Here is a 19,463-nt window from a genome sequence, read left to right as displayed (position 1 = left end):
ACAATCCTTCTATGAACTGAGCAAAAACATAGCAAGAAGTGAAAGGAGCCATTCTATATGATAGGTTACAGTACAAATAAAACAGGCGCAGCGCTAGCTTGAAGTATTAAACGGATAATGAAAGAAAAGAAAACATCTGGGTCATAGTTCTATAAAACGAAAGAAGGACTTTTTCAATTGCAAGCAAAATTGAGGCCCGAGGCGGAAGGATCAGTAAAAGGAAAAGACAATGAAAAAGCAGGGCTATTAAGACATGTATGTTGTTGAATTGACTTGGGCTTGCGCCGCGATTAGGCATGGGAGTGAACAACGGCTGCGTTTTCGTATAGACTGTACACGGCCAACGAGGCATCGTTTTTTACTCGCGAGAGACATCGCGGCCAAAGAGTTTAGCTTTGATCCAGTCGAATGCGACTAGAACACGATTACGCGCTAAACCAGGAGGTTCGTTGTTAGTCAGAGCTCAGAAACATACCGATATCGGGAAAACACGGAAGAAGAAGGGCTGTGGCGGACGCGGGCAAGGGCGGAAGTCAACTTACTGCTGAAGCACATGCTCAGATAGGCGCTACGCCAGAAGAGATACGTCAGAGTTCCACCGCTAGCAATGTTCCCGCTGAGCCAGCTGATATCCGCAACGGCGCGTTCCTTGCCCGATGTACGCCAGACTGCCCTGGTGGGAGTACTGGAACGGGCCAATCTGCTTGGTTCGTCGGAGCTGTTTCTGCAATGCGCGGATCTCATCAAGGATCTGGTTGCGTTTCTCGTCGTCTTTGGCTTCGTACTGCGCGATGGAAAGTTTCTTTAGGTCTTTCTCGATGGCTTCGGTTTTGGCCATGGTGTTGAAGAGCCTGGCTAGGAATGCGCCTTCTTGACTGGCGACCTGTGCGGTTGGGGCATAGTTGGTGATGGCGCAATCGCCAACGCCCCAGATGTTTTCGGTTCCGTTGACGACGAGATATTCGTTGACGGCGAGGCCACGGCGGGAATTCTTCTGGGCGGGGATCTGGCTTATGAGGTCCTTGACAACGGGGCGAACAGCGTTACCGGTGGCCCAGACAAGGAGGCCGTAGGGGAATCTTTTCAATTTCCTTGGTGCCATCGGGGTTCGAAATTTCGGCTTCAATGTATTTCTCTGTAACATTCTTGACCATGGTCTTGGTGCGGATCGTAATGGGCTTCTTCTTTGAAAGTAGATTCGGTGTAGTCGATGAGCTGCTTGGAGAACATGGGGAGAACCTGTAGATGCAAATTAGCCTGCTGTGTCAATGGCTTCAAGGGTCAAACATGGCAGCTGTACATTCGGCAAAGCCTCAACTAGAGTGACGTGGAAGTTATCCTTGATATCAGGAACCCATTTCTTGAGGTCCTCGTTGAAAAAATCTTGAAGTTCGCCCGCGAACTCAACACCGGTTGGACCTCCGCCAACCACTACCATGTGAAGAAGGCGTTTGACCTCCTCCGGGGTCTGATCCTTAAAGATGGCGGTCTCAACGCAGTCCATGATTCGCTTTCGGATCTTTTGCGCATCGCCAACTTCTTTCAAGAAGCACGAGTGTTCTTCAACTCCGGGGATACCTGGTCATCCAGAAATTAGTTACCTGTACAGGCCCAATCGCCCTGAATCAGCGGAATTCGCTTACCGAACGTCGCATTGGCCGCACCGACTCCCACGACAAGCATGTCGAATGGCACTTCAGTCTTGGAAGTTTCGCCTTGGATCTCTGATTCGTCGCTAATCTGCACCACTCTCCTCTCATAGTCAATCTTGGTGGCTTTGGCTTCGTAGTACTTGACAGTCGCGGCCTTGTGTCGAAGGATGTTGCGGACGGGCTCCATGATCGAGCGGTGCTCAATCAAGCCGGTGGTGCATGATGGCAGAAGAGGGGTGAAGAGGAAGAAATTGCGCGGGGAGATGACGACGACATTGTAGTTTTCGGTGTCGAGCTTCTTGAGGAGTGAGACGGAGCCCCATCCGGTGCCTATGCAAATGTCGAGGTTAGGGGCCTGGGTGCCAAATTGTGGTCAAGGGACATGGATAGCATACCCAGGATGACCAATGTCTTCTTCTCCGGGTCCGGGACGAACTGCTCTGCGGGATGACGCAGAGAATAGATGCTGTATCCCAGCGTGCCCACTCCTCCCAGCAATGACAGTAGTATTAGCCTGTAGAACCATCTGAACAATCTAAATCTCTTCTTTGGTGCGGGAGCAGGAGACGAGGCGGGAGCAGCAGCCTGTGCATAGGTGCGTCGGGGAACGGCCTGGGCAATAGCTGACGAGAGGATAGGACGCGTTAGGCGGGTGAATTGATGCTGTGAAAGGGCGGACAGAGGTCGGCGAGAGGCTGCAGCTGACAGTCGCAGAGCTGGCCGGGCCAGCAGCTTTGAATTGACCATATGTGTTGTGCTCCCTGGGGATGAGCTTGTGCTGTGAGCAAGATGCTGTATATCCTCACCCCAAACTAATCCGGGCGCAGAGACAGGAACAAGGCAATTGTGGACAAGTGAGCTAAAGAGAGAGAAAGAGAAGGGGAAAAAAAATCTCAATTGCGCGAAACAACAAAAAATGAGTGGTGAGCAACAAAGCCAGGAATGCGAGCGGATGACTCCGATGCAGATGCGGTTTTGCGCTATTCTTGGATCACAGGCGAGAACTCTGAAACTCTGCTGCCGGGCGTGTCCGTGGATCGCAGAGCTCTATCTCACCGGAAAACTCAGCGCTGGCAGTGGAGTGCTTGAGGGCAGAGTTTTTCAGGCAAAAGTCTGCATGTTCTTAAAATCTCTCATCTTAAAATCTCAGCTTTCTCTGGTGGTGATCATCACCGCCTTGGTCTCTTCCTTCTCTTCCAACTACAAGCATCCTCGGTCTCTCGCCCTGGACAATGACATCAACCAGGCTGCATGACCGCATTCGACGGCTTGGTGGCGAACTTGCCGCTCTGACACTTCTGTAGTTAGCTGGTTGGATAATGACTGTGACTCAATAAAAGCAGTTTCTCATAGTGGGGGTGCGAGAATGTTCAGTATTGCTATGTTGATTTCGATATTGATTTGAATATAGGTAGACATCTCTTTGGAGGCTCTCTAGGCGCGGTTGGCCTTTTATTTGGAGATTCTCGGGTACATGCAGATATCAAGAGGCGGTTCGCCCAACTAGGTGGCATCAAGGCCTTGATATCTTCCTCCAGTTTGCCAGTAGATGAGAGTGCTGAAAACGTGGACAAGACTTGAAATGTATCTACCAAAACATCAAAAAGGATGATCACTGACTGATTATGGTTATATCATTTATATCTGTATTAAAGTAACAAGAGCCCGCCGCCAATCGAGGAACACCTCCATACTCGTACAGAGTCGTTGGATATCAAGGTTGTCAACCCACCAAGCCCCATAAGATGCTCGACATGCACGAATCCGGAAGTATAGAAACGAGAGCAAAACGCCAGTGCACCATGCATAGAAGTTGACTCGACAGCGCAATAGACAGTACGGAAAAATCAGGATAAGAATTAGCAAATAGATGCAAAGCAAAAGAGCAAGCCACCGCAGACAAAGAGATACTGCTAATTATAAACTCATAACCGTGAAAGCAGGAAAGGGGACGTCAGCCAAACAACCAAACCCACCGAGATGAAAGTTTTGAGGAAAAAGGATAATATCGCACATTGAAGCTGAGCGGAAAACATGTAGACCCTGCCCGAATTGACATCAACCAGCGTAGGAAAGTACTTAAAACACCAAATGCGCCTAGGATTCCATTCACGCAAGAACGCTGAACGAGGACAAGGAAGAGGAGGACAGTTTGAACTTCGTAAACTCAATCCGTAAACAACCCGAAATGAGACAAGTGAATAATTGTAATTTGGGAGAGGTATGAAAGAACCGACGAAACCGGAAAGCCATATAAGATGAGTAGGGTATCAATGAAACTGCCGGATTCCCGCGACTGCCAACAAACATCAAATCAAGCTCAAACGCCTTGAAAGGTTCCGTTCTCTCATAAAAGTCGTTTGAAAAATAAAAGAAAGAGGATCGGTATAGAAAAACCAAAGCCATGTTTAGTATTTCCATTGGGGATGGATATGCTCTTCAATTTTCCCAACGCAGTCGTCAAACCACCGGCATTCCAAGACATCTGCGATTGTCCAGCGTTTGATAGGGTCCAATTCAAGGCAACCCTGTATCAAAGCTAGCGCATCGCGTCGTTGCCCCAAATCGGTTTCACCCTTGAATACAGCACGCCGGTCCCATCGACCATTGACAATGTTTGCTTGCGCCTTGGGTTGGAAAATGTGGTCAAAGGGTCGAGAGCCCACCACAAGAGCGAAAACTATGACTCCAAAAGCCCACATGTCCACTGCTGGCTCTAGGACACCTTCCTTAGAATGGATCAATTCGGGTGCGGCGTATTCAAGGCTGCCTGCAACACCTCCTGCAATGCTCGTACTCATGTTTGACGGCCCAAACTTTTTTGGCGGTGGTCGATCAGCAGCATCGTCATAGGGAGCGGGGGCATTGGCACCGTTGTCTGTCATCATCCACTCGGACATGCCAAAGTCACAGAGATACAGCTTGCCAAGAGCTTCCTTGTCGTTGGGGTCTTCGAATTGAAGGAGGCAGTTCTCAAGCTTGACATCCCGGTGGACCACACGGGCATCTTCATGCAAATATCTTATTGCTGATGCCAGCTGATAGGCGTAATGCTTCGCTTGATCCATCCGCAGGCCCTCACGGTGATGTCTTTTGACCAGGTCAAACAATGTTCCGCCATTGGTCATTCTGGTGAAACAAAAGGTAGCGTAATCAGTTTCGTAGACTGCATCGAGTGGGAGGACGTTGAAGTGATTTAGGTACCTCCAGACTCGTACTTCGTGGTCGAATTCAGCTTGGAATTGTTCATTTTGTCTTTCAGATTGTCCGGCAAGATTCTTCTTCACGATCTTCACCGCGAAACGTTCTGTCTTGCCATCGTCTTTCACTTTGAAAGCCTCTTTGACGGTGCTGAACCCTCCATATCCAATAGTTTTGCCAAGCACGTAATCGGTTCCCACCAGTTGTCCCTCGTCATCCGGCTTTGGGGCGGATGCTTCGCGGCCGAACATCGATAAGAATGCACTTGCAGGGGATTTGCCTCCTGAGTTTGTCGATCTGCGGGAGCCATGACGCAGCCTGAGGCTACCGTTCCTACCAGAGTAGCTTCGCGGTTTGCCATCGAGGCCATGTCGTCCAAACCAGCCTTCTGCACCATCCAAGGAATGTGGCTGATAAAGAGGGGACGAGGGCAGGGTGGGCAGAAAAACATCTCGTCGGCCGTCCGGCGGCGTTCGCAATTCATCAGTGATTGGAGAAGCGGTGGACAGCGATGTCAAAGAGGAAGCACGAGGCAACTCTGTGTCAACAGAGAAATTATCCGAACCCGGGGACAGATACTCTTGCTGAGAGAAACCTCGAGGAAATAACGGCCTGGCCCCATGGTAATCGTGATGGCTCTCCGTTTGATCTTCTCCGGATTCACCACTATCGCCACTGCATGGAGATTCCACAATCGCCTGCTCTTCCAGCCGCAGGTTTCTTAGGGGCTCATCCAAGGCAAGATGAGTTCCACAATCAAGAGTGACTTCAGGGTTGAAGCTGATGGACGGGCGTCTCTTTCGAGAAAACTCTCCCAGGGGCGATGGATGCGCATAGCACGAATCGTCTGCGAACTCTTCATGATCAGGGTGTTCTTCTGAATAGGGGACGGTAATTGGAGGAGTCGGATTGTTTTCTTCCCAAGCCTCGCTCCTTTGCTGGGGCTTGCTGGACTCGGGCGCCAGCACGTTCTGGGCGGCTAGTTTCCTTCCTCCATCATAGGCAAAATTGTTTTCTTCATGCACCGGAATGGGTGAGTCGGGATAAGGCGTGTCTATTGTCTGGTTTTCAAATGGAACGATCTCCGTATCAGCCATCCCCCCAGAGCAGACGGGGATGGCAAAGCGAAGAAGGTGGATCTCAGCTGTGATGCAGAGAGCAGTGTCGAGCCTCTGAGAGTAGCCTAGCCCAGCTCGATAAAACGATGCTCAGGGAGATGGCTTCTTGTTTGACGGCAGAGGAAGCTCTCTCATGAAGGATGTCCCAAGGGAAGCAGAGACAAATGGACCGGCTGCGGGGGAGAAACTCAGTCGTGGATAGGGTTTGCTATCATGAAAGTCTAGATATCAGGGAGGCAAGACGATGATGAAATGACAGTCGAAGGGTGGGAGTTGAACAGAAGATGAAGAAGATGAAGAGAAGCAGGACAGAAGAAGAAGAAGAAGAACCAAAGAGAGCAGGGAAACAAGCAGCACGAATCCCTGAACTGGCACGCTGCAGCTCCTTCCAAGTCGCGAAGGAGGGCGAGATAGTCGGGTCTTTCCGGAATCGCCACGAAAATGCCTTATCTTGGGCCCGCTAAACCCAATCCGGCCCTCCCTGGCAATTGGTTATCTAAGGGAATGGTGTCATATCTATCACGTGCCCCACCAGCCCTTACCCTAGCGCGGCTTATTCAAGATTAGAGCCGCGCGGATCTCTTGGCATACCCGCTAGGCCTGGCTGGGACTAGCGCCTGTCAGAGCTTAAATATAGCGTCTTGGCTGCCCGTTATATGCGCTAAACCCAATTGGGCCCGCTAGCAGTCGAACCTCCTGAAAGTCTAAACCGGGAAATGTTGTTTGGCCCCCGGATTCAACTTCACGTCTGGCGCTTGCTGCGGTTCTGCCCCGATCTCCTTTCTGCCCTGCACAGAATCGCGGATGATGGGCCAGCCACCTGATGGGCGGGCAGCTTTCGTTATTTTCCACTAGTACATATCGTTTGTTCGCTCCAACTCCTGCCCACGCTCTTTTCGTTTCTCCCTGAAGAATCCCCGCTCCGGAGCGGATCTGCGTACTTATTGAGATATTTGTCCCGTTCAGACTCTCCCTACCGTGCTTGACGAACCCCTTGGCAAGCGTTTTTGCCCGACACCGCAGGCTCTCAATGACGAATCTGTCACTCTCGCTTTTTTTCCAACCGCCGCTTATCCCCAGCTGCTCGGCTCCGGCCACTTTGGCGAGGCACGATGACTCGACCTCAGATGATCCGAGCCGGTGAAGATTGACTCCCGCTGTACTCGTGCCACCCCGCGGAGGCTGATCCTTTGCTGCTTATTAGATACGATTGATTTGCAAGACCCCCTTTCTCCGTCGGCCAAGGACCATTCTCGACCCTCCACAAACGGCACACGCAACCGACATGGGCACGCCCAGCATCAGGATCAGGCCCTGCGGATTGCGGAGCGGGACATGCTGGATGAGATATCACGAGGCCCTCTTTCTCCGGACTTCCACAAAGATGATCGCGGGATCGATGAAGACTACGCCTATGACGGTCACAACAAGCCAGACCATGTCAATGGATTGCAAAATGACCGCATGGGGGATTACGAGCATCACATGGAAGGAGATGCTGCGGACGGTGATATCGATGACCAACTTGACGATGATATGCTGGATAAAATCTCGAGTTCACCCTCTATAGACGATGGTGGGTACATGGCTTCTCCATTAGCAAAATGCTTTACCTCTAGTCGGAGAAAATCGCTGATTGGGAGTAGAGGATATCGACTTCGAATTTGTTTATGCTCTGCATACGTTCTTTGCAACCGTAGAGGGTCAAGCCAATGCGACTAAAGGCGATACGATGGTCCTTTTGGATGACAGCAATAGCTACTGGTGGCTAGTTCGGGTGGTAAAAGACGGCAGTATAGGTATAATATTCTCCTCCCTTTGATGCTCCGACCTTACTCAGATTGCATAGGGTATCTCCCCGCCGAACATATTGAAACACCCACAGAAAGACTTGCTCGCTTGAACAAGCATCGAAACATTGATGTATACTCGCGTAATCCTGTTTCGCTTAAACTTTACTAATTGAGAATTAGCTATCGGCCACCATGCTTGGTGATAATGCTGAAAAGTCGAAAAACCCGTTAAAGAAGGCTATGCGCCGACGAAATGCAAAGACGGTGACGTTTGCTTCACCGACTTATTTTGAGGCGTCAGATATCGATTATTCTACTGAGGAAGAGGATATTGATGATCCGTTTTTCGAGGAAGAGGAGGAAGAGGAAGGGGAAGGGCAAGCGGAAGGAGATGACGCGGAGCGTTCCTCAAACCGGGACACGCAGGCAGGATCTAAAAACAGCAACATGACGGTTGAGCCACTACGCCCTAAGCCACTAACTGACAAGGAACCTGCCAAAGCCCAAGATGAGGAGCCCGTAAAGCTGCCGTCGGAGTCGATTCGAGAAGTAGAGGAGCCGGCCAGCCAGCAAGGTCAGTTGAATCCACTTTACAGGCGTATATGATTCTGACATCCCTCCTAGAGGACTTTAGACATGGGAGGTCGAGGAATGGCGTATTCAGAAATACAGACTCCTTCTTCAAGGACGATATGGTCGAAACTAAGAAGATATCACTCACTCCAAATCTGCTCCGCGATGACGCTAATGAAACCAGCCAAGTAACCGAGTCTAAAGAGGTAAGCCTAATTTACTGTTGAGAGATATCGGGCATGCCGCTGATGTGTGGCTACAGATGAGGGGCCGCGGAAGCTTCGAAGCACTAACTGGTGACCGAAACAAAGATGATAAGAAGCGCAAGGAAAAGAAATCTGGAATGCTCAGTGGTTTATTTAAGAGGAAAGATAAAAAGAGCAAGGCTCCAGACGACGATGGAGAAGAGCACGAAAAGGTGTCGGAAGAGTCCGCTCGCTCGTCAACGGAGCGTAAAATGTCGGTTGAATCGTTGAAAGAGGAGACTCGTGCTCCTAAGCTGCAGGCGGTATCTACGCGACCCGCCGCCAAACTCCAAAAGCAACCCGCGGTAGCATTTCCACAAACGCCTGATTCTACTTCACCCAGTAAAAATAACGTTACACCTTCTGTAAGGGCCGTTGCACCAGATTTGAATGAAGACGTTATTCCTCTTACCATCCGTGCTCGGGTTCCCGAGATAAAACAAAGTCCACCCATCCCAACGGACTCCGTTTCGAACTCCGCTGCCTCACCAACTGCTGCATCCAGTGTTCAGAATACTTCGGCTCCCTCTACCGATATCGCCGATAAGCCTATAGACATCCCTACTCCCACCCTTTCTCCTGTCATGGAAGAAAGTAGGGCTGCGGAATTACATTCTGAACCTGAAATTCGAAAGCCTTCCCTGGACATGCAACCTGTCGAAAGCCCGCCAGTGGCATCGGCGCGAGTACTATCTCCCGACGAGACTTCTGTTTCTCCTCATTCCCTATCTCAACCCTCTTCCGATATTCTTGATGTCCAGCAACCTAAAACCGAAAACACCACACCCGCCAACGCTGTGTCGTCACCACCGCAGAGCCCGGAATGGAACGACGCTGGCCTCAGGGCCTACTTGGACGATGGTAGCGAGATTCGAGATTTACTGATAATCGTCCACGATATGTCGAATGTCCCGCCTGCAGGGCCGGACCACCCGATTGTAGGAGGCCTGTTCAAAGACGAGAGCAAATCTCTAAATGACATGTCGAATCGTCTTGATGAAATGCTGAACGGATGGCTAGCCCGAAAATCTGCTGTTGCAGTACGGTAAGTCGTCCGGTGCTTCGCAAATAGTAAGACACATGAAAAGCGGCGGCGAAACAACTTTCCATAAAAGTCCATCGTCGCTGTCGGTGTGTCGCCCAATTAAAGAAATTCGGCCTCTGCCAGTGGTTATCTTTGATATTTGCAGTATGATTATGAAACACATAATTCAATATGGTGGAGCCCGTCTTTTGAGCATTTGAGCTTTTTCCACATCTTTTCAAGTCCTCCAATTATCCTGTGGCATGGCTTTCTCTTTACATATAAGAAGTTTTGGATGCGAGGTAACTTTATACATCTTTTTATCTTTTCATAGCGCTTTCTCGCTCTTTTCATCGTACCCTTTCATTCGACATGCCGTCCCGTTACGTACCTGTATGTATGTACATACTTTCTTGTGTCCTTTTATCACTGAATATTCTTTTATCCTCCTTTCCAGTATCTTCTTGCATATCTTCTTCTGCTACCCCTTCTGTTCATACCGTCTTGACATGCACTGTCATGGCCCGCAGTTTCTTCGTGTTGTCATTTCCCTTCTTTTATTTCCAGTTTTTAATCATACTCAACTACCCACACATAGATACAGATATACTTTGCAGACGTTACGCGTAAAAGCTGGTTCCAAGTTGTCGGCTCGCGTTACTCTCAGATGACCGTGCTCGTGTTCCACCAATGCAGAGAACCTTGTGAATTGAGATAGTATTGTCTCGATTCGAGCGTACGGTCCATCATAGAGTTATGCTTCGATGGCCACGACTACGGGCTACAATGATGGGGCGCACGGTGACCGAGATGACATGTAGCGCTAGTGAAGCCGCTCTCTCAAAAGCTGGGGCATAACATGTGAATGTATCGCGAGAACCTGAAGGGCATTTTCCCGGCTCGCGGCGATTTAATTCCGGTCTTCCATATGGCAGGCTGGGGCCCTGATCGGGGGTTTTGAGCGCTCCTGTCGCACAGACCATGGTGGTACAACCCGTTTCGGATCAAGGTATCGCGCATGTACCTTTCATATCCGTGCTCATGGCCCCGCGATCTTCGTTTAAATTCAAAAGCCCTCTTATTAGCAGAGGGCCTTGATTCTCCTCGGGGGCGGCCTCCCTGCGAACGTGCATTGAATTGTGCCGTGTCCTGCAAGTCAAGATGGTATTATGGTCTCAGCTCTCCTCTTTTGCGAGTTGTCGTTGTCTGTGCAATGTTTCCAGCTAGCCACCAGAACAAACAAGATGCAGTCCGGTTTCAAAGGCGCTGTTGGACCTGGTGCTGCCTCAAAAATACGGCTGGGCAGGCACTGCTGAGTCAGCGATCTTGTCATTATCTAAGCTTAAACGCTAATGCCGATTAGGTTTAAACTTAACTCTAATTGGGTGCCGCGTGATAACTTTAAACCTTAATTGCCTGACGTCGAGTGACTCGGTGACTCGCTCTCCAGGACAACCTGCTGGACCAGAAGGGCTCAGACTGTCCTTCTCCGCGTTTGAGGCCCTTCTGCTCTCCCTTCTACCCTTCCCCGCATTGTCTGGAAGAATTCTTTCATTATCGACCGACCCTGCGGAGCATCCTACAACCCAGCATGCAACCCTGATTAGTGAATACGACCACGTCAGACGCTTCACAGAGCACCCGCTCCATTTCAGATCAGACGGGAATTCCACAGTACATACCACGGCCTCTGGGATTCCTGGCCTATCCAACCCCGCGCCCTAAACCTCTCGTTTTAGACGTCGTTCGTCAGCCATTTCGGGCCTTAAAAACGTTGAGCTCCCCATTAACCACTCAACAGCTGCCATTCCTGTGGGCCTGACTTTGTCGTCTGACAACATCACGACCTTCGATTATCATATTTGATTATAACGACCGTTGAAAATTAATCTCAGTATTGACTCTTCGCCTTTTATCCATTTTACCTATGGGACGATAGTGAAGCCATTATTGCCAGACCACGAACGTTCGATTGAGAGAGCCAGAGAATGCCTTCATCATGGGTTTCGTACCCATCGATAACTGCGCTGCCTGAGCACTGCGAACCTACGTCGCCTTTGTTAGCCACCATATCATCCTTCCTCCGCATATGTCTCCCCACACCGCTTGCGTTACTTTCCTCGACGTTGGGCACCTTGAGTATCGTCTCCTGGCTGTTCGCCCAGATCCCTCAAATATACAAAAACTACAAGATACAATCGACGGCGGGACTATCGGTCTGGTTTCTTGTCGAGTGGTGCTTGGGCGACACTGGTAATTTAGTAGGATCCGTTTTGACAAACCAGGCCGGGTGGCAGGTTACCATTGCTGGCTACTATGTGATGGTCGACATCATCCTTGTCTTCCAATACTACTGGTACACATACATAAAAGGATGGCAGTTCTCGCGGTTTGGCTACATAAGAGCTCGTGGGGATGATGGTGGTGAAGGGACATGGGAAAGCGCGTTGCCCTCGGAAACCAGCTCGTGCTGCCAGATGGCCGCGTCCTCCGCTGCGTCGCCAATTGCCGCCAAGTTTGGCCCAGCGGAGACTGCCCAGAGCTTAGATACGCTGCGAGGCAACTCCCTATCGTATGCGAACGAGAAACGGGGTTCTTCGAGTCGGAGTATTCAGCGTACCGGAGGCAGTGGTAGTAGCCAGATACCGCTCGCATCGCCCCGCACCCTTTTAACGATCACCATGCTCTGTGTCGTTCTCTCCAACGCTGCCTCGATACCAGAGCCGCACGCTAGACCCATCACTCCCTCCCCACCGGGCACTGACGCCAAGGTAATCGCCGGCCGCATCGCATCCTGGACTTCCACTATCATGTACCTCTGCTCCCGTCTCCCCCAAATATTCAAAAACCACCGTCGCAAAAGCACCGCCGGACTTTCACCTCTCCTCTTCTTCGCCGCCTTCTGCGGAAACTCCTTCTATTCAACTTCCCTCCTCACCAATCCGAACGGCTGGTACGACTTCCCACCCTATGGTGGCGGGGGATGGGCCGGCCCAGAGGGCAACGATCGCTGGGAGTGGATTGGACGCGCTGTTCCGTTTTGGCTTGGGGCTGCGGGTGTTCTGCTCCTCGATGCCACGGTGGGCGTGCAGTTCTTGATGTACTCGGAGAAGCATGATGAGCTGGTTGTCAAGGTCCCGGACGAAGGCAGAGGACGGAGTAAATGGAAGAAAGTTACCGGTTGGATGAGGGGCTGGATCCCTTCGATGTCCCCGGAGAGAGATCTTTCTGCTGTTACGGCTGTCGTGGCAGCGGAGAATCAAGCGTTATTAGCGGCGCGTGGGAGCGATAGATATGGTGGTGTTTGAGCGAAATTTTTCTTCTCTTTTCCTAGTATTATACCCCTTGGTCGTCTTTCCCCTTTTTTCCGACGGGGTTTCAACACCTTATAGACAGCAGGTGCACGGTCAGATCCGTTAGATTTCGGTCCGTCCTCACGGTCATTTATGTTTTGCCTGTTTTGCGAACTTTTATTTTTCTTTTTGAGCCGTCTATGGTACAGACCCGCTTGTTGCTTTTGATACCTCCAATTCTCAATGATGAATGACCCCTTTGTTCCCCCTTTGGCGATATTCTAGCGTTTCGGTGGAGTTTGACTGTTCCAAACCCCTTTTGCCTTTTGATTTTCATGGCACATACAAATGATACATACCCCCATATATATCTAGATATAGCCTGCTGAATCTCGCCCTCTTGCTTTTTATTATTGGATGCATGCTGATTTTTCGTATTTAACTTTTCGGCGATATTTACATACTGAGTGCCAGAGTGTTCATCATGCCGCCAAGGTGTAGGCCTATTGAAACCAAGTGCCTGATAGAATTTATCTCGTCTGTGTAAATATTTTAGATGCGTACTGCAGATTCGGCGAGCTACATATGTTGCTCCATCGTCAACAATGCAATCTCTGAAGATTCCCAGTCTACTATGTACTTGGAAGTTGGCCTTCTTTAACAAGCCTTGTCTTTATAAAAGTTTTACTTTTTCTTCTCATTTTTTGTCAATTTCTAAGATAAATATATAAAACCATTCTGTCTGAGGAGAGGCCGACAAATATCATCTGCAACAAGAAACTCTGGCACATACCAACATGAACAAGAGGGGAATGGATAACATATCAAGAACCACGGCCTAGTAGCGATAGTTGCAGAACCCGAAGTAATGGAAAATATCGTGTGTTTTTCTGACCAACTTGACCAATATCTGAGTGCAGAAGCGCAGGACATATCTCAGCGGCTTTCTGCGCCAGCGGTCTGTGTAGGTTTTGTAAATCTTTGGATGTAGGACGTGAGGTCAACGCATGCCAAAAACGGGAGAGGATAAAACGATGGGACCCGATCTGCCTTGAACCGCCTTGATCTGAATGCTGGCCACAACAAACAGGAGTAGGGTGTAAATCAGCCAGTGGGTCTTATCTGTCTCTGATGGACTCTGGAAAAAAATCAAATTCGTCAAAAGCTGTGGAGAGCTGTTCAAACGCCTTGTGTTGTTTTTGATTGAAGCTGCCCATTTGACGCACATTGACAAGAAGATGGCACACCTAAGGAAAGGTTTAGCTGAAGTAGAATAGCAGAAATAGTGTCAAGAAGAAGACTCTTGATGTCAAGCTAGAGATGACTGTCGGATTGCTGGTAATATCTGCTGTGGTGAATCTGTCAAAAGCTGTTGATCGAGATGCAGTTTTGAACCTCATAGAGGTATGGAGCGGATTGCTGATTGAACACTCGTGAAACATTGACTACCAACAGCCACCGCACTCTAGCCTTCAGGCATATTGTGTAGGGTTTCAAGGAGTTTGAAGATGCAATTGTATCAGACAAAGCATATGTTTAGTCCACCACCTCCCCTTTCTAGGGATTTGTTGCCAACGTATGGTTTGCCGATAATCAAGGTCGGTCCAAAAAATATCGGAGGGAAGTCATAGAAAAGTCGGTATCCCGCCATTGAATCCACAGTGCTCAACTCTTCGCCCTTTGCAATTCCTCTGCCATGCGGAATGGGATGGTTATGTATACCTGCGAGGACCACCCAACAATTCTTGCAAATCATTACTGGATTATTACTTGAAATCTCAGCTGCTTGATCATATTGAACCCAGAAATCTGAGTGGCAGTTCTTGACAGCTTGATTTGAGCTGTGATTTTTCTTCTCTTCAATCGACTGAGCAGTCTCTGTTGCTGACCACCAGATAGTGAATATCTTTGAGTTCTCCATTTTACATATACCACTTTCTCAATTCGCATCTGAGTCAACTCAGAAGGGACATCAGTAAAGAATGAAGCATTATTGTCAATAACAACAGGGCAAATTCACAATCGGCACTCCGCGTCGATGCTCGGAGATGAGAGAACAAGCGAATCCTGGAAATTGACGTATATGAGGGAAACCCCCGCAACTTTCGGTGGATGAGACCGCTTGGGGGTGCCGGAAGCGTTCCGTTTATCTCCTGTTGCACCAAGAAGGCTGGATTTCAAACTCTTTGAAATAGCTAGTTAACAGTAGCATTGTGGTCAGGCCCAAACAAAATCTCACTGATCATGCTAGGACTTGTCTATTTCGTCTTTGTTGTTAGGGTGTCCGAGATGCGACCTATTCCCTCAAGAGTACTTGACTGTCGACAAACATTCGAAGCTCCGTGTAAAACTAACTCGCATCGAATAGTAAAATGGTTCCAGGAGGAGGATCACAGAATCATGCGATGATTGAGACAAAAATGCTAATTCAACGGCCTCCAACTTTCTTGCGGTGGTGCAGCGTCAAGGAAATACGACGGAACTTGACGAGTCGGCTGTCGAGCAAACCATGGCATGTACGTACGGAGTATATACAGCGGAATCACGCGGATTTCGGCCCCGGGGAGATATAATGGCCCACACGATAGGACTATCGAGGACATATAGAGCCGAAGCGACACCTAACGGCAGCTTTTAAGTTCGTGGGAGACGTCCGCGAAAAATAGCTCTAATATACCGTCAAGACGATGTCCAGTATCGACATCCTATCCCATAGGCACGGTGGATGCATGACGGCAACAAAATGCCGACTCCACTGAAAAAGAAGGAACTATTAATCCTCGAATCCCGCCGACACCTTTCGTTCGAGAGCTCCAATAATTTCGGCTTGTACTGTATATAATACATATCCCCAGGCGGTCGGTGGAACTTGATATCAAAGTTGTCGAGCTGGACCGCCTTTTATACCGATTGAGTGGCCGAAATTAAGACTGCTGCCACCAACTGCCCAAGCCAGATGCTGGTAAGATTGCTGTCGTCTTGATAATCACTGAGCTAACAACGTGGGCCGGGCTTGTAGAGCTTGCAGCTGAATTGATTCCGGGTAAAGGTAACAACCAAACCGCCATGCGATGTCGCTTGTGTCGGCCAAATGAGAGAAATAGCCTTGTTAACCACCCTCGCGAGCAATGGCTTTTCGATTTGTATCGATGCGTTCACCAAATGGAAAACTTATCTGAAAATTCCCCATGACCAGCGCCGGCCACAACCCTTGTTGAAGCCATAGTAAAGGAGTCACGCGAAGTATTATAGTACATGATATCGTTTTCCACTCCATAAAGCATCACTGAGAGCAATGGGACACGAGCGTGAATCGATGGTCTCCAGACGGAATTTGTGTGCAATCTCCAGGAATTTCGTCGATCAAAGGTAAGTGGCCCTTGGACACACAAACGACACATACCTCACCAATGCTGGTATATGCATCGCTGTTTGACTCTGTCACTCATCCGTCTCCAAATTTGGATAAGGGTTGGATATCGTGTATTCTGTGGCATCGTATATAAGTGATCTGTGAGTACTTGCTCATTTCATAATATAGCGTTTGGTGCGAGGCGGTGTTTTGCTGGGAGTGTCATTTCATCCACGAGAATAAGACCCATCGCAATCTGGCTCCAAATGTAGCTGAGGATGAATCGAGCACGAAGACATTGATCACAAGCAAGACGGAACGTGGCCTGAAGCCTCCCTTTTGGCGTCACTCGGCGTTCTCTGAAATTTTGGTCACTCGGGAGCAAGCCAAACGGTCCAATATATCTTCTCTCAAATGCGGCTCGAGTGCTCCGTATATATATTTATGTCAGACCGGTCATCGACTCCGTCGACATATGTAACACAATCCCCACTCGACAGGAATCTGCCGCACCCGCTGGCAATTTCCACGCTTGTTGCTTTTTCGTTGACAGGGATAGAAACCGCCAGACTCGATATGCCCACAGGCGCAATGTCGAATAAGCTGATGGCACATTGTAACAGGGGGAACTGGCATCCAAGCAGAAGCCTCGTATATATGTCGAGAATAAGTGATGTCACCTCCGTAAGGTTGCCAGGCCAGCTAACTATAGCATGTTCCGAAGGCACGCAGGCCTAGCAACAAAACAATCGAGTTTATTATAGTACTGGATTGCCTTCAAGGCGGATGCTCCAGAGCAGTGATCTTCACGATCGCAGCCGAGCGTCCCCAGCAGTCAGGACCAGGAGAGGCACTGAGCTGGATATATCCCAATAACACGAATTGCGATGCGAAAATTCAACCAAAACCGAAGACCTTCGCTAGTATAACATGTTAGTTACACTCAAATAGAGCTAGGACGAGCTTAACTTACTAGTTGAGAATTAAACAACATTCATCAACGGCTATGCACTTATTGGACGAGTAAGTTGATGGAACAGAACTCTGACCACACCTCACAGCAATAAAGCGATGGCGTATTCACAGTCGCAAGAAGGCACCTAATGCAAAAATATGCCCTTTGGGCCTTTGCTCAAAAGGATATAGTTCACGGAGCTAGTATGTCTGTGAGCAATGTTGCCACAGAATTCCCAAAGGGCCACAGACAACAGAATCCGAAATCGACAGAGATATATAGGCCAGCCAACGCAAAACGGCTTGAGGAGAAGAGTGAGAAAAGTGACAGATAAAACAACAATAGCACAAAAAATGTATATGGTGTGGGACGGCAGTTTTTGAAAAGAGAGAATGACACAGAGATTCTGGCAGTATATATAATATGTCAACTTCGTTACCAATCCCTATAAAATGGCCAAGGTTGCGAATGCTGATGAGGAGGGGAAAAGTCAACTCTTGCGGGATTTCAGGGCCCTAATATACTACCAACGGGCCGGACTGACGAGGGCCAAAATCACCGGTGCTGACCTTTTCCCTTTGACGAAGCGAGGGAGAAAGGACGGGTGTCTGAATCACCTTTCCAGCACATATGCGCGTGTCACAAGAAGGGAGACAACGAAGAGAAAAACGGGGCATTATGCGTGTATGTGTCCGAAGGAAATTAATCCTGTGAGGTTTTCGTCAACTCCGAAAAGACAAGCAGTGGATATGCGTTCTCCGAATGTAGATAGCCATGGATTAATAAGGGGACGGGGAAAGCAAAAAAGACAAAGCGCTTCCCCGTCTCTACTCCTTTTCTTTTTTGTTCCTCGGCTGAGGATAATGGTCTCAGCAGCAACAGTCAGCGTGCATTGAGATGTCTTGCCAAACGATTCTCGCATTGCTCTGTCAGAACGCCAAACGTAGATGCTGCGAAAGCGGACGGCAGCCGCGCAGCTGCATCGCAATTATGCAGATAGCGCCTGTCTCTTGCCTTAGTCCAGTCCAGTAACCGCATGAGACAAAGCAACGTACCATGCCAATGGCTATTAGACGAAAGAAAAGCCATATCTGGGTTCTTAAAAAAAGAACACGACCTAATTCCTCACTGGTATATTAGATAGTTATGCATTATTAGTTAGTTACAGCCATGTCCATTCGCAGACATTTATCTAATGACATCGTAGTGTAAAAGTAAAACATCAATCCAAGAAAAGGAAGCCAAAACAGAAGTACCGAGTTGTCCATTAAAAGGCATTAGGTTTTCTTTTCATTCTCTCGTGAATGTACAAATCCGTGCTCTTGCCCCTGAGCCTTGAAAAAGGCCCTGGACTGAGACATCAAGAAAAGAAGCAAAAATAAAGGGCGGCATGCCACACGGACGTGTGCAACGCAGGTAGGAATCCCCCAGAAATAATCCAAGAAGACTTCCAAGGGTCTCTCCGCATGCGGCGGATCTTACGCGGTCTTCCGGCAACGAAACCAGCCAGACAGCCGAAGACGGTACCGGAAGCGGCAAGCCGATGCATGCTCCCTGCTCGAACATTCCCTGCAGCACTAGCCGACTTCCGAGACAATTGACTTGTCAGAGGGCCCCAGAGGCGAGTTTCAATTAGAAACATCACCGAAGAAGGAGAAACAAAGGTAAAACAAAAATTGAAAAAACTGGCGGCACCATACTTCACCCTCCCAGCCCAACTTCGTGAACCTCTCCGCCCCCCGAATCAACAACGCCGACAAAGCGAGAACGAGCGTACGCCGCAAATGCCAGATAATTCAAAGAAAAATTTCCCTTTTGCTACAAATGGCCCGCGACAGAAAGGATGTAACACCCCAAGCCGAAAGAAAGTGCCTACTACTAGAAACCTTGGAGGGTATGACGATGGCCCGCACTGATCAACCTCCTTCGGAGCGGATAGCCGATAGTATTTCCAGTTTATCTCAGGGGTCGCTTGACATCTTGAACCCCGCGACGAATCACGTCTTCATAACGCCAGCGTGGAGGAATGATCTGGCCATTGGCACTTTGCTGACGATACCAATCATTCTCCATCTCTGCGCTTACTCCATCCGGCGGAGGTAGAGCACCACCAGCGACACCACTTGAGAATTTGAGCTGTAGCACGTTTCCAATCTCGTCACACGCGGATAACAAGCGATCGAGGTCGTCTTTGGTATGTGCGGCAGAGACACAGAACCGGGCTCGAGACGAGACCAGGGGTGTGGCGGGGTATGAA

The 19,463-nt window shown here is 49.2% G+C and overlaps 7 protein-coding genes across 7 annotated transcripts in view; 2 read left to right on the top strand and 5 right to left on the bottom strand.

Moving 5' to 3' along the window:
- Positions 1-358: 358 nt before the first annotated feature.
- Positions 359-2,399, bottom strand: UREG_03337 (uncharacterized protein; the record flags this gene model as incomplete). The annotated part of the gene is made up of 6 exons (XM_002543774.1): positions 359-432; positions 543-685; positions 786-1,239; positions 1,288-1,578; positions 1,644-1,982; positions 2,048-2,399. The coding sequence occupies 6 exons, from the start codon at positions 2,397-2,399 to the stop codon at positions 359-361; spliced, it is 1,653 nt and encodes a 550-aa protein (XP_002543820.1).
- A 1,661-nt stretch (positions 2,400-4,060) lies between these two features.
- On the bottom strand, positions 4,061-5,950 carry UREG_03336 (uncharacterized protein; the record flags this gene model as incomplete). Its single annotated transcript, XM_002543773.1, has 1 exon — positions 4,061-5,950. One exon carries the CDS (start codon positions 5,948-5,950, stop codon positions 4,061-4,063), a length of 1,890 nt encoding a protein of 629 aa, XP_002543819.1.
- Positions 5,951-7,083: 1,133 nt separating this feature from the next.
- Positions 7,084-9,631, top strand: UREG_03335 (uncharacterized protein; the record flags this gene model as incomplete). Its single annotated transcript, XM_002543772.1, has 6 exons — positions 7,084-7,111; positions 7,176-7,547; positions 7,618-7,751; positions 7,945-8,338; positions 8,389-8,543; positions 8,600-9,631. 6 exons carry the CDS (start codon positions 7,084-7,086, stop codon positions 9,629-9,631), a joined length of 2,115 nt encoding a protein of 704 aa, XP_002543818.1.
- A 1,963-nt stretch (positions 9,632-11,594) lies between these two features.
- UREG_03334 (uncharacterized protein) lies at positions 11,595-12,914 on the top strand (the record flags this gene model as incomplete). The annotated part of the gene is made up of 1 exon (XM_002543771.1): positions 11,595-12,914. One exon carries the CDS (start codon positions 11,595-11,597, stop codon positions 12,912-12,914), a length of 1,320 nt encoding a protein of 439 aa, XP_002543817.1.
- A 1,504-nt stretch (positions 12,915-14,418) lies between these two features.
- On the bottom strand, positions 14,419-14,820 carry UREG_03333 (uncharacterized protein; the record flags this gene model as incomplete). The annotated part of the gene is made up of 1 exon (XM_002543770.1): positions 14,419-14,820. One exon carries the CDS (start codon positions 14,818-14,820, stop codon positions 14,419-14,421), a length of 402 nt encoding a protein of 133 aa, XP_002543816.1.
- Positions 14,821-14,915: 95 nt separating this feature from the next.
- Positions 14,916-15,630, bottom strand: UREG_03332 (uncharacterized protein; the record flags this gene model as incomplete). Its single annotated transcript, XM_002543769.1, has 3 exons — positions 14,916-15,094; positions 15,424-15,520; positions 15,577-15,630. 3 exons carry the CDS (start codon positions 15,628-15,630, stop codon positions 14,916-14,918), a joined length of 330 nt encoding a protein of 109 aa, XP_002543815.1.
- A 3,532-nt stretch (positions 15,631-19,162) lies between these two features.
- UREG_03331 (serine palmitoyltransferase 2) overlaps positions 19,163-19,463 on the bottom strand; it is a gene marked incomplete at both ends in the record, with an annotated part of 2,096 nt that continues 1,795 nt past the window's right edge. The window contains one exon of the mRNA XM_002543768.1: positions 19,163-19,342. Within this exon, the coding sequence (XP_002543814.1) occupies positions 19,163-19,342 (180 nt within the window). The remainder of the gene's footprint in view (positions 19,343-19,463) is intronic.

This window comes from Uncinocarpus reesii, genomic scaffold, assembly GCF_000003515.1.
Source record: "Uncinocarpus reesii 1704 scaffold_2 genomic scaffold, whole genome shotgun sequence".
Taxonomy (NCBI): Eukaryota; Fungi; Ascomycota; class Eurotiomycetes; order Onygenales; family Onygenaceae; genus Uncinocarpus; species Uncinocarpus reesii.
The sequence above is the reverse complement of the archived record's forward strand: the minus strand, read 5'-3'. Positions and strand labels throughout refer to the sequence as shown.